This window comes from Chiloscyllium plagiosum, unplaced genomic scaffold (genome assembly GCF_037043375.1).
Source record: "Chiloscyllium plagiosum isolate Xiang-an unplaced genomic scaffold, Cpla_swu_hap1 HiC_scaffold_5, whole genome shotgun sequence".
Classification (NCBI taxonomy): domain Eukaryota; kingdom Metazoa; phylum Chordata; class Chondrichthyes; order Orectolobiformes; family Hemiscylliidae; genus Chiloscyllium; species Chiloscyllium plagiosum.
The window spans coordinates 13996309-14007643 of NW_028270143.1; the positions used below are offsets into that span (position 1 = coordinate 13996309).

Sequence of the window (11335 nt, forward strand, 5' to 3'; positions counted from 1 at the left end):
TTCAGCTTCCCCAGTGCCTTCTCCTTCATGATGGCCATTACACTCACCTCTGCCTCCTTACTCTCTTATAGTTCTGGTATGCTGCGGTTGTTTTCCACTGTAAATACTGGTGCAAAGTACTTACTTAATTCCTCTGCCATTTCTTTATTCCTCATTGCTACTTCTCTAACCTCATATTCCAGCCATTAATGTCCACTCTTGCCTCTCTTTAACCTTTTTTTATACATCCAAAGAAATTCTTAAATCTTCTTTTGTATTACCACTTAGTTTACCCTCATGTTTCATCATCTTACTTCTTACTGCTTTTTTAGTTGTCCTTTGGTTGTTTTATGTTTTATTTCCCTCCCCTCCCCTATCAGCATTCCGTAAAGACCACTCCCTCCGTGACTCCCTCGTCAGATCCACACCCCCCCCACCAACCCAACCTCCACTCCCGGCACCTTCCCCTGCAACCGCAGGAGGTGCAAGACTTGCGCCCACACCTCCCCCCTCACCTCCCTCCAAGGCCCCAAAGGAAACTTCCATATCCGCCACAGATTCACCTGCACCCCCACACACATCATCTATTGCATCCTCTGCACCCGATGTGGCCTCCTCTATATTGGGGAGACAGGCTGGCTACTTGCGGAGCGTTTCAGAGAACACCTCTGGGACACCCGGACCAACCAACCCAACCACCCTGTGGCTCAACATTACAATTCCCCCTCCCACTCCACCAAGGATATGCAGGTCTTTGGACTCCTCCATCGCCAGACCACAACAAAACGACAGTTGGAGGAAGAGCGCCTCATCTTCCACCTAGGAACCCTCCAACCACAAGGGATGAACTCAGTTTTCACCAGTTTCCTCATTTCCCCTCCCCCCACCTTGTCTCAGTCAAATCCATCGAATTCAGCACCGCCTTCCTAACCTGCAATCTTCTTCCCGACCTCTCCACCCCCACCCCAGTCTGACCTATCACCCTCACCTTGACCTCTTTCCACCTATCACATTTTTGAAGCCCCTCCCCCAAGTCCCTCCTCCCTACCTTTTAACTTAGCCTGCTGGACAAACTTTCCTTATTCCTGAAGAAGGGCTTATGCCCGAAACGTCGATTCTCCTGTTCCCTGGATGCTGCCTGACCTGCTGCGCTTTTCCAGCAACACATTTTCAGCTTATGGTCACTGCCCTGGGACATTATTCACCTTAAGCTCCCTCATCCAGTTTGCCTCACTACACATCACCAAATCCAGAACAGCCTGTTCCCTAGTGGGCTTTACCTCAAGCTGCTCCAAAAATAAATTTCACAGACATTCCATGATTTCCTTTTCTTGGGATCTGTTCTCAATCTGGTTTTCCCAGTCCACCTGTATATTGAAGTCCCCCACGATTATTGTGAGAGTGCCTTTCTCACATGGCTTTTCCATCTCCTCATTTATTTAGTGCCCCAGTTCCTCACTACTGCAAGGGTCTTTCAAGTGCAAAATTAGTGTAACATAATTCAGTACAACCTCGGTTATCCAAATTTTGGATTATCTGAACAAGATCTCAGGGTCCCAATGCTTGGGCCTCTCCCCATGGCCATTCGATTAGTTATCTGAACCATTTGGTTATCCGAACAAAATACTCCCACCTGTGTTCGCAAAATTGAGGCTGTTATGTCCTGGGGTTCTGTGATCTTTTGAGCTTTTGTTTAAAAGAAAGCATTGTGTGAAATGCTTACCCTGCTGGTCAATACTGAATGGAACTAGCCACCATGGCAACTTTCAGGTAATTACACTCAATAAAGAGACTCATAAATTTAAAATGGTTGGTTATAAGAGCATTTAATAAGTATGGAGTACACTTTTTAAATGACTCAATGGAATAAATCAATGCAACTATCATCTGATTTTGTGTAGTTGTTTAAAAATCACTTTTCATTTATTCTAAAAACCTGTTTATTTACTTGTAGTGGGCTAAACTGTATTTATTGTAATAAATGCTTTTAGCTTACACTAAGTTGCCACACTTTGTTTTAATGAGTTTGAGTTTGATTCATTGTTGTCACACGTACAGAGATATGGTAAAAAGTGTTGTTTTGCGTGCTATACAGGCAGATTGCACCAATCAAAGGGCATCAGGATGGCAGAACAGAGTGCAAAATACAGTGTTAACATTTGAGACGCACATTCAAAAGTCTGACAGCAGTGGGGAAAAAAGCTGTTCTCGAATCTGTTCACGTGTATTCGAACTTATATATCTTCTGCTGAACAGAAAAGGGTGGAAGAGAATATAACTGAGGTGGCAGAGGTGTTTGATTTTAAAAATAATATTCTCAAATGCTGCCTGGCCGCTGCAGTTCAGGATAGATTTCGCACGTTACATTATTGGAAATAAATGGATGGGAGTGGCGCAGTGGCTCAGTGGTTAGCATTGCTGCCTCACAGCACCAGGGTCCTGGGTTCGATTCCCGCCTGTCTGTGTGGAGTTTGCACATTCTCCCCGTGTCTGCGTGGGTTTCCTCCCACAGTTCAAAGATGTGCAAGCCAGGTGAATTGGCCATGCTAAATTGCCCACAGTGTTAGGTGCATTAGTCAGGGTAAAAATAGGGTAGGGGAATGGGTTTCGGTGGGTTTCTCTTCGGAGGGGCGGTGTGAACTTGTTGGGCCGAAGGGCCTGTTCCCACACTGTAGATAATCTAATCTAAAAAAACTTGAGCGGACAAAAACACAGCAGGTCCAATTTGTACTCAAAGTGGATCCCCTCCCTCTAATTCTCTTTAGTATTTGTGATTGTGCAGTACTATTAGCCCCATTATCAGTTAACAACTTTTCAGCAGCTGTTTACATTTCTGCAGTTATGGTCTTGAATACATTTGGATTTGGACTGAGATTGCCAAAACTAATTTCAGCTTGGATCCAACAACCAGCAAAGAAAAGACATTTTTCAGTGCCAGAGTTACTGTGCTAGAAAATCACCAATTTCTATTACAAATAATGAGGAAAGACTTGGCAGCTTGAATCCAGACTTGGCCCTTCCTACTTTTTTGAATTTAATTGAAGATTGCTGCTGATTGGTTGAATTTCTTTGGGTGTGATTGCACTTGAAGAGTTAATTTGTTAAGTGACTCTGGTTTGTACATTATTGCTTTCTAAAAAGCAATAATGCCGTGTCCATAATGTAAGCTAGACACTGGCCTTGCTTTGTTATGGGAACAATGCATTTTTAAATTTATAGTTAATGAGAGAGAAATTTGTGATAATTTAGGTGCGATCAAGAATGTGTTCAAATCCTGAAGATTCGGACAGCGATTAAGTCTAAGCAAATGAATTAACATTTTTTAGCTATATTTTTGTGAACTGAGTTTTTTTTTAAGGGAGATGGATGCAATTTCCTTATACTGTAACTACCCATTACAGTAATTGCATTAATTTATAATATATCAATCCAAGATATTTACGACAGGAGTTGTTGCAATTTAGCACTGCGTGAACTAAGCAAACGGTGATTTGGAGAATAGCAGTATCTGAATTCCAGCCCCATTGGCTATTTCCAGCTTCCAAAGACCTGGTACTGTACTTTGACTAGTGACTCAGATAGCTTTATGCTGTTTATGATTAAAACGTGTTTCATCCTTCTCGAATTATTTTGGCATGGGTAATTGGAAAGGGCTATTTGGAATTTTGTTGTCTCGATGGTGGATGGATCCTAAATCATGCAAATTTATAATTCTTAGTAACCTGATGTGTGTGCTATTAGAAGCATGCATTGAGTCCACTGTAAGCACTACAACCTTGCTATAAGAGAAAGGAGGGAATTTCTTGAATTATCTGGCAGCCAAACAGAATCAGTACTTAATAATAATAATTATAATTATTATTAGTATTAGTAGTAGTAGTAGTAGTATTGGAAATGAGGTGTTTGCTCTTCAAAGTAAAACATAGGCAGCTAAGCATTTACTTTTATATTCTTCAGGGTATTTATACTTTAAATCCGTACATTAATGAAAGAATCATTAAGATTTCTATTGAAGATGTTATGGTGCTGTTAACACAAGAAAATCCATTCATTGGCAAACTTACAAGTGAACTACAGAAACAAGCCAAGAAGCTGAGTAAGTTGTTATGTTGGCACTTTTAATTGAGAAAAGAGCCCCTTAATAATTGATGAAGCTGTTTGTGATTCTGTTTTTCTTTAAAAGTATGAATGTCACACAGTTATCCTTTTGTTGCTTTTTGTTTTGCATTTTTCAGGAATAGTCTGTTCCTTTTTTATGTAAAATGCATTCATTTCAGCATGCAATATCAAAAAATAAAATTTAAGAACTTAGCATGAAGCATCAAAAATGCCAGGTGTTTGACTATGAGGTCATTCACTCACTGCATCTTATCATGCCCAATATGTTTGCATTTGAAATTCAAATCAGCTCAAATTAATAAAATCTGTAAATCTTATTAGCATTCACTTTAAACCGCCTTTTTTTAGCTCAACAGGAAATATCAAAAGTTGAAATCAGAAAATTGGAAAACAAATTGTATGTAACATCTTCTGATAGTCATTTCATTTGCTTGCTGCACACTTCTTAATTGATTTTCATGTTTCTAATCCTCCAAATTTGACCCTTATTTAATTTCTTTGTAAAAGAATTAGTGGAGTTATTTTGTCCAAGCTATACTAGGTTTGGGTGCAAACATTTATTAATACTAAATTGTATAGAAATGAAAAGCAAACAGTAAATATAATGTACAGCAGTGTAACTAGCATTAGGTAATTTTTTTCCAGTTATCTTCATTTTACTGAATATTGTGATTCATTCTGGTTGGCCGAAGATAGAAGTGTATTACTGAGCATCTGTTTCTCTTCAAAATTCAGAGGAACCTTGATTATCTGAAAGAAATGGGTGGGCACTTTTTTGTTCGGGTAATTGAATATTCTGTTCACCTGGGCCTTGGAGTTTTCTACGCTGAAACTTTATTGCTGGAACAGCACAGCAGGTCAGACAGCATCTAGGGAAAAGGAGATTCGACGTTTCGGGCACATGCCCTTCCTCAGGAATGAGCAGAGAGTGTTCAGCAGGAGAAGATAAAAGGTAGGGAGGAGGGGCGTTGGAAATGTGATAGGTGGAAAGAGGTCAAGGTGAGGGTGATAGGTCGGAGTAGGGTGGAGGCGGAGAGGTCAAGAAGAAGACTGCAGGTCAGGAAGGCGGTGCCGGGCTGGAGGGATTCGGCTGAGACAAGTTGGGGGGAGGGGGATGAAGAAACTGGTGAAGTCCAAGTTCATCCCCTGTGGTTGGAGGGTTCCCAGTCGGAAGATAAGACGCTCCTCCTCCGACCGTCGCGTTGTTGTGGTTTGGCGGTGGATGAGTCCAATGACCTGCATATCCTCGGTGGAGTGGGAGGGGGAGTTGAAATGCTGTGCTACAGGGTGATTGGGTTGGTTCGTCCGGGTGGCCCAGAGGTGCTCTCTGAATCGCTCTGCAAGTAGGCGGCCTGTCTCCCCAATATAGAGGAGGCCAAACTGCTCCCAGGAGGACCAGTTCAAAATACGCACAACACAGATGGCCTCCTTCTTCAAGGACCGCAATTTCCCCCCCGACGTGATCGACGATGCCCTCCACCGCATCTCCTCCACTTCCCGCTCCTCCGCCCTTGAGCCTCGCCCCTCCAACCGCCACCAGGACAGAACCCCACTGGTCCTCACCTACCACCCCACCAATCTCCATGTACAACGCATCATCCGCCGTCACTTCCGCCACCTCCAAACGGACCCCACCACCAAGGATATATTTCCCTCCCCTCCTTTATCAGCTTTCCGTAGAGACCACTCCCTCCGCGACTCCCTTGTCAGATCCATACCCCCCACCAACCCAACCTCCACTCCCGGCACCTTCCCTTGCAACCGCAGGAGGTGCAACACTTGCGCCCACACCTCCCCCCTCACTTCTCTCCAAGGCCCCAAAGGAAACTTCCATATCCTCCACAGATTCACCTGCACCTCCACCCACATTATCTACTGCATCCGCTGCAGCCGGTGTGGCCTCCTCTATATTGGGGAGACAGGCCGCCTACTTGCAGAGCGATTCAGAGAGCACCTCTGGGCCACCCGGACGAACCAACCCAATCACCCTGTAGCACAGCATTTCAACTCCCCCTCCCACTCTACCGAGGATATGCAGGTCATTGGACTCATCCACCGCCAAACCACAACAACGCGACGGTCGGAGGAGGAGCGTCTTATCTTCCGACTGGGAACCCTCCAACCACAGGGGATGAACTTGGACTTCACCAGTTTCTTCATCCCCCCTCCCCCCAACTTGTCTCAGCCGAATCCCTCCAGCCCGGCACCGCCTTCCTGACCTGCAGTCTTCTTCTTGACCTCTCCGCCTCCACCCTACTCCGACCTATCACCCTCACCTTGACCTCTTTCCACCTATCACATTTCCAACGCCCCTCCTCCAAGTCCCTCCTCCCTACCTTTTATCTTCTCCTGCTGAACACTCTCTGCTCATTCCTGAGGAAGGGCATGTGCCCGAAACGTCGAATCTCCTTTTCCCTAGATGCTGTCTGACCTGCTGTGCTGTTCCAGCAATAAAGTTTCAGCTTTGATCTCCAGCATCTGCAGACCTCACTTTCTCCCCTTGGAGTTTTCTGTAAAGTTTGCTCCCTGTTTAGGAGATAAGGCAGCATTACAGCGCATACAAGCTCCCACCCCCAACCCCGTTCAACATTGCCCCCCCTGCTCACCCCCAAACCCTCTCCAACTCCTCTCTCTCCCCCCCCCCCCCCCCCCCGAGCCAGCTGAACTGGACACCAACAACTGCAGCCGCTACTGCCTTTTTTGGGGGGGGGGGGGGAGTCTCCAAATAGCGTGCACTCCCACAACCTTTTACTGCAACTTTTTTGACAGGTTCCACAGTGTTGGAGAGATTATCTGGGGAAGGGGGTGTTGGAGAGGTACACCCCTGTGTGGAACTACAGGGAAAGTGTGGGAAGAAAGAAGTGAGGTGGGAGGTCAGTCATTTAGAGACAGTGCCTGCGCTCCCATCAGTCTAGGACTGTTCTTGGCAGCACTTTTAATCACTGTAAATAAAAGACGCAATCAGTGTTGGACGGATGTCTTTGTAATGTTTCTGTCGGTACCTTGAGATTGTATTCGGATAATCCGATTTTCGGATAATTGGTATTCGGATAAACGAGGTTCTTCTATTTATTCTTGTTAAAAAATATGTAACATGACAGGGGCTCTGTATTTATCAGCCTTTTAACTATTCAGGAGAAATTGAAATGTTATCTTAGAGCTGTACCACTGCAGTTAATGACCACTCAAATAATGTATTTGTCTTTTCACTAAAACAGGCATGGGGAGCATTGTGTTGAAGTATGAACCAAATCCTTCGTAAGTTTTTCAATAAATTACATATTTTTGCTTGCACCTTTTACAAGTGTAAGATGACATATCCTTTTCAAATTATTCAGTATTCACTTTGGTAGGCATTGCAGCAGACCCTGATGGAATCTTCAACTAATGTTTATAAACATATATTCCTTGTGATGTAAAGTCAATCCCAGCAGTTTTCTTTGTCAATTCATTTTGCTAATCTATATTATTTGATTCATAAACTATCATGACGGAATTCAGAATTCTAATCTCTGGGTTGATTGTGCTAACCACTAGACTACTCATACATTGGATACTGCCTTCATCTACTCAACCATGAGGGAGTGGTGGATTAAGTTTATAATTTAGAGTTAAATGCCAGTTTTATTTTAAATAATTTATTCCAAAAAGCCTGGCTGCAGTAAAAGTACTGTACTTAATCTAACAAGAAAAGGACTCATCTGATATTGACACTTTGTATGTCAGTTGCCCACCATTCGATGATATATCATTACCAATAATGCTTTTAACTCTAATATATTTCTAACCTGACCTCTTACTTCTCTTCACCAACCGCTATTGCACGCCATTGCTGAGACTCTGTGTAATTACCAGGTCTAAATTCCTCTTGCAAGGATGCCTACCTTGAAGAAGTTCTCATCCTCTCTGTACAAGAATCTCAGTGAGTCTCTCCTTCTCACTGCAACCCCCAGGTAGTCTCTGACCTATCACCTTCATCCCTACCCCCATCCACCTATTGTATTTTTTGCTATCTTCTCCCCAGCCCCAACCCCCTCCCATTTATCTCTCCACGCTGGAGGCTTCCTGCCTTCATTCCTGATGAAGGGCTACTGCCCGAAATGTTGATATTCCTGCTCCTCGGATGCTGCCTGACCTGTTGTGCTTTTCCAGCACCATTCTAATCTAGACTCGGATTTCCAGCATCTGCAGTCCTCACTTTTGCATAATTACCAGGTCGCTTGACTTCTTGATTTGCAGGGTTTCTCTTTTCTCTCTCTCCCCGCCCCCCCCCCCCTCCCTTTTATAAAATAAATTTGAGAGATTTTTTTTTCTCCACCAACCTCTCATCTCTCCAGAGTTCCTAGAAAAGTAAATTACTGAAGTGAGGTGTGACTCACTGCCCTCAACGATGAGGCAGAATTTCACCCAAGTATTTCACCATCTAGCAAATCTACAGTCAGTGTGAATCAGTGGGAAAACTGTCCCTAGGTTTGGAGTCATACAAAGAAATGTGGTGGTATTTGTTAGAGATCCGTTATTCTAGCCTAGAACATCTCTGCAGGAGTTCCTTAGAGCAGTGGTGTAGACCTAATTATCTTCAGCTATCCATACGTAGCAAGACCTCAGCATCCAGGTTAGCGCTGATAAATGGCAAGTAATATTTGTGCTGTGCCTGATGGGGCCCTTTTCCAATAAACTATAACCTGACCATTACCCCATCAGATTCAACAGCTTTAGCGCTGCTGAATCTCCCACTAGCAGCATCTCTTTGACTAGAAACTGAACTGGACGAGCCAATATGGCTACAGATCAGACACAAGGAGTTCTGTAGCGATTAACTCTGATTCTGTTTCCCTGATACCTGTCCACCATCTACAATGTGCAAATGAAAATTGTGTTGGAATGCTCTCCACTTGCTTGAATAGTTGCAGCTCCAATGACACTCAAAAAGCTTGGTGCCATTCAAGACAAAAACAAAAGCTATTTGATTGGCACTCCATCGACCACCTTTAACATTCACTCCATTTACCAGCAACACATGGTGGCAGCAGTGTGTACCATATGCACTGCAGTGACACACCAAGAATCCTTTAAGAGCACCTTCCAAATCAGTGAGCTCTACCACCGGGAAGGACGAGGGCAACAAATTCATTAGAGCACCACCATCTCCAAGCTTCCCTTCAACTCTCTCACCTTCCTGATTTGGAACTACACCACCTTTCCTTCACTATCACTGGGTCCAAATCCTGGAGCTCCCTTGCTAACAGCACCAAAGGCCTGTGCAAGTTCAGAAGGTAGCTCGCACCATCTCCAATTGGGAAAAGGCAGTAAACAAAAATGCATAAAAGTAGACTTCATTCAATCAGTTAATATTTGCTATTTTTCTTCCCTCCTACTGTCCACAATTGTGTTTGCAGAAACACCGAAGGTCCTAAGTGCCCTATCGTGTTGTGTGGCTGGAGGGGAAAGATTTCAATCCGTGCCTTCGTTGCCAGGAATGAGCGTTTCCATTATCTGCGAATGTTGGGAGTAGAGGTTTTCAGAGACAAGAACAAGGGCGATGGATCAGACAGTGTGGCTACTGAGAAAGCTGAGGAGCCAATGGAAGAAGAGGATTTGAATGTACATGGAGATGCTGGGCATTTGAAAGGCGATTCTGATATTGTACAACAATCCGAAGAAAAATGTGATCAGATCTTGAGACCAGCAGAAGAATCTGAAAAAGATCAAGAAATAATACAGCACACGAAGATGGAAATCAACAATATCACAACGCCAGAATGTATTGATTCATGTTCAAACATGGAAAACTTTGGTACTGAAGTACCGCGTCTCGATACAAATTAATGAGGTTTTAGCTTTTAAGAAATGTCAAATGTGAACTGATACAGGTGGCAGCATAAACTTATCTGATGACTTGGTGTTGGATATCCAGTGCTGTTTCTGGAGGAAAACGACATTTACTTGCAATCCAAAGTTGAATATTTCCTATTAATGTACTCAGACCTTTCCTAACTAGATGCGTAGTCTTGAAAAATTATTTGATCTCTCATTATTAGAGCACACCTCTACTATTAATGTCTTTCCGAAAAATATCTTGGTTACTCCATACTCCGAGGGATGAATAAAACAAGTATGTTAATGGAGGGGAGCAGGGGAGGAGAAGATAGTTGTATCACTTTCATTATGACTTCATTAATGAGAGTGGTGAACTTCAGTGTTATTCACATGATTTAAGATGTTCTTTGCAAACAGCTTGACAGCCACTTCACTTGCAGACAATAACCTTTTAAATTGACGTGTCAAGTGATGACCATTTTGTTCATGCCTTTCTGCTTTTTTTTTAGAAAATATCTTTGAAAGATGATGTAAAGCTTTTACAGATGAATTTATAAATCTGAAATGCTAACTTTATTTGAAAAGACAGGATGCATTTTATGGTAATTTTTGTTCTCCACTTGAATGGTAAATTATTGGGAACCAGAAGAACTGCAGATGCTGTAAATCAGAAACAAAAGCAGAAGTCGCTGGAAAAGCTCAGCAAGTCTGGCAGCGTCTGTGGAGAGAACTCAGAGTTATTGTTTCGTCAACCCAGTTCTGAGGAAGGGTCACCGGACCTGAAATGTTAACTCTGATTTCTTTTCGCAGATGCTGCCAGACCTACTTAGCTTTTGCAGCAACTTCTGTTTTTGTTTGTGATAAATTACTGGGGTTGGTTTAGCTCCATGCATCTGCACGGTTTCCTGCTGGTTTACCCCCCCCCCAAGTGGTAAAGCTGATAATTACCTCTTTTAAAGTCAGAAAATTTATTTAATTTGCAAATCCTGTGGATGTACCAAAGGACCTGTTTCAAGTTTGTATGAAACATGGTTATGGATATGAGGACATTTGTTTTTGAGGCAAGTTGCCATATTTTGCCCAGTAAAAGGCCCTGGATCTTATATTCTTGTGTTGCTATTTGAGTCCTCTTTTATACATAAAGTTCCTGAGTGGTATAGTTGAATCTTCCTACAGTGGAAATGTTGCCATGTAAAGCCGTTACGAACCTTGGAGATTACAAGCACAAGCTTCCTCTCAAGGAAAACTGTTCATTTTTGTGCCTGCATCTCTAGTCTGCACTGTAGCTCCTGATAAGTCCTTTAAATCAAAGTTACTTAGCATGAGCATTGTTAACAGACGGCATCTGTGCTTAGAAATACCCTGGCTGTACGCGGGAGAGAAATATGGAGATCAAGGGTCATTCTTAAGTCCACCA

The 11335-nt window shown here is 43.2% G+C and overlaps 1 protein-coding gene across 2 annotated transcripts in view; it reads left to right on the forward strand.

Annotated features, from left to right (window-relative positions):
- Positions 1–11021, forward strand: part of nsun2 (NOP2/Sun RNA methyltransferase 2) — a 52974-nt gene extending 41953 nt beyond the window's left edge. Inside the window, exons 17-19 of one of the 2 annotated variants that reach the window (XM_087987016.1) lie at positions 3937–4075; positions 4455–4495; positions 7317–7356. In XM_087987016.1, coding sequence (XP_087843142.1) covers positions 3937–4075; positions 4455–4471 — 156 coding nt within the window. In that variant the 3' untranslated portion in view covers positions 4472–4495; positions 7317–7356. Of the gene's footprint in view, positions 1–3936; positions 4076–4454; positions 4496–7316; positions 7357–9497 lie in introns of those variants that run through there. The other variant, XM_043689630.2, reaches the window with a different exon arrangement.
- Positions 11022–11335: the final 314 nt, after the last annotated feature.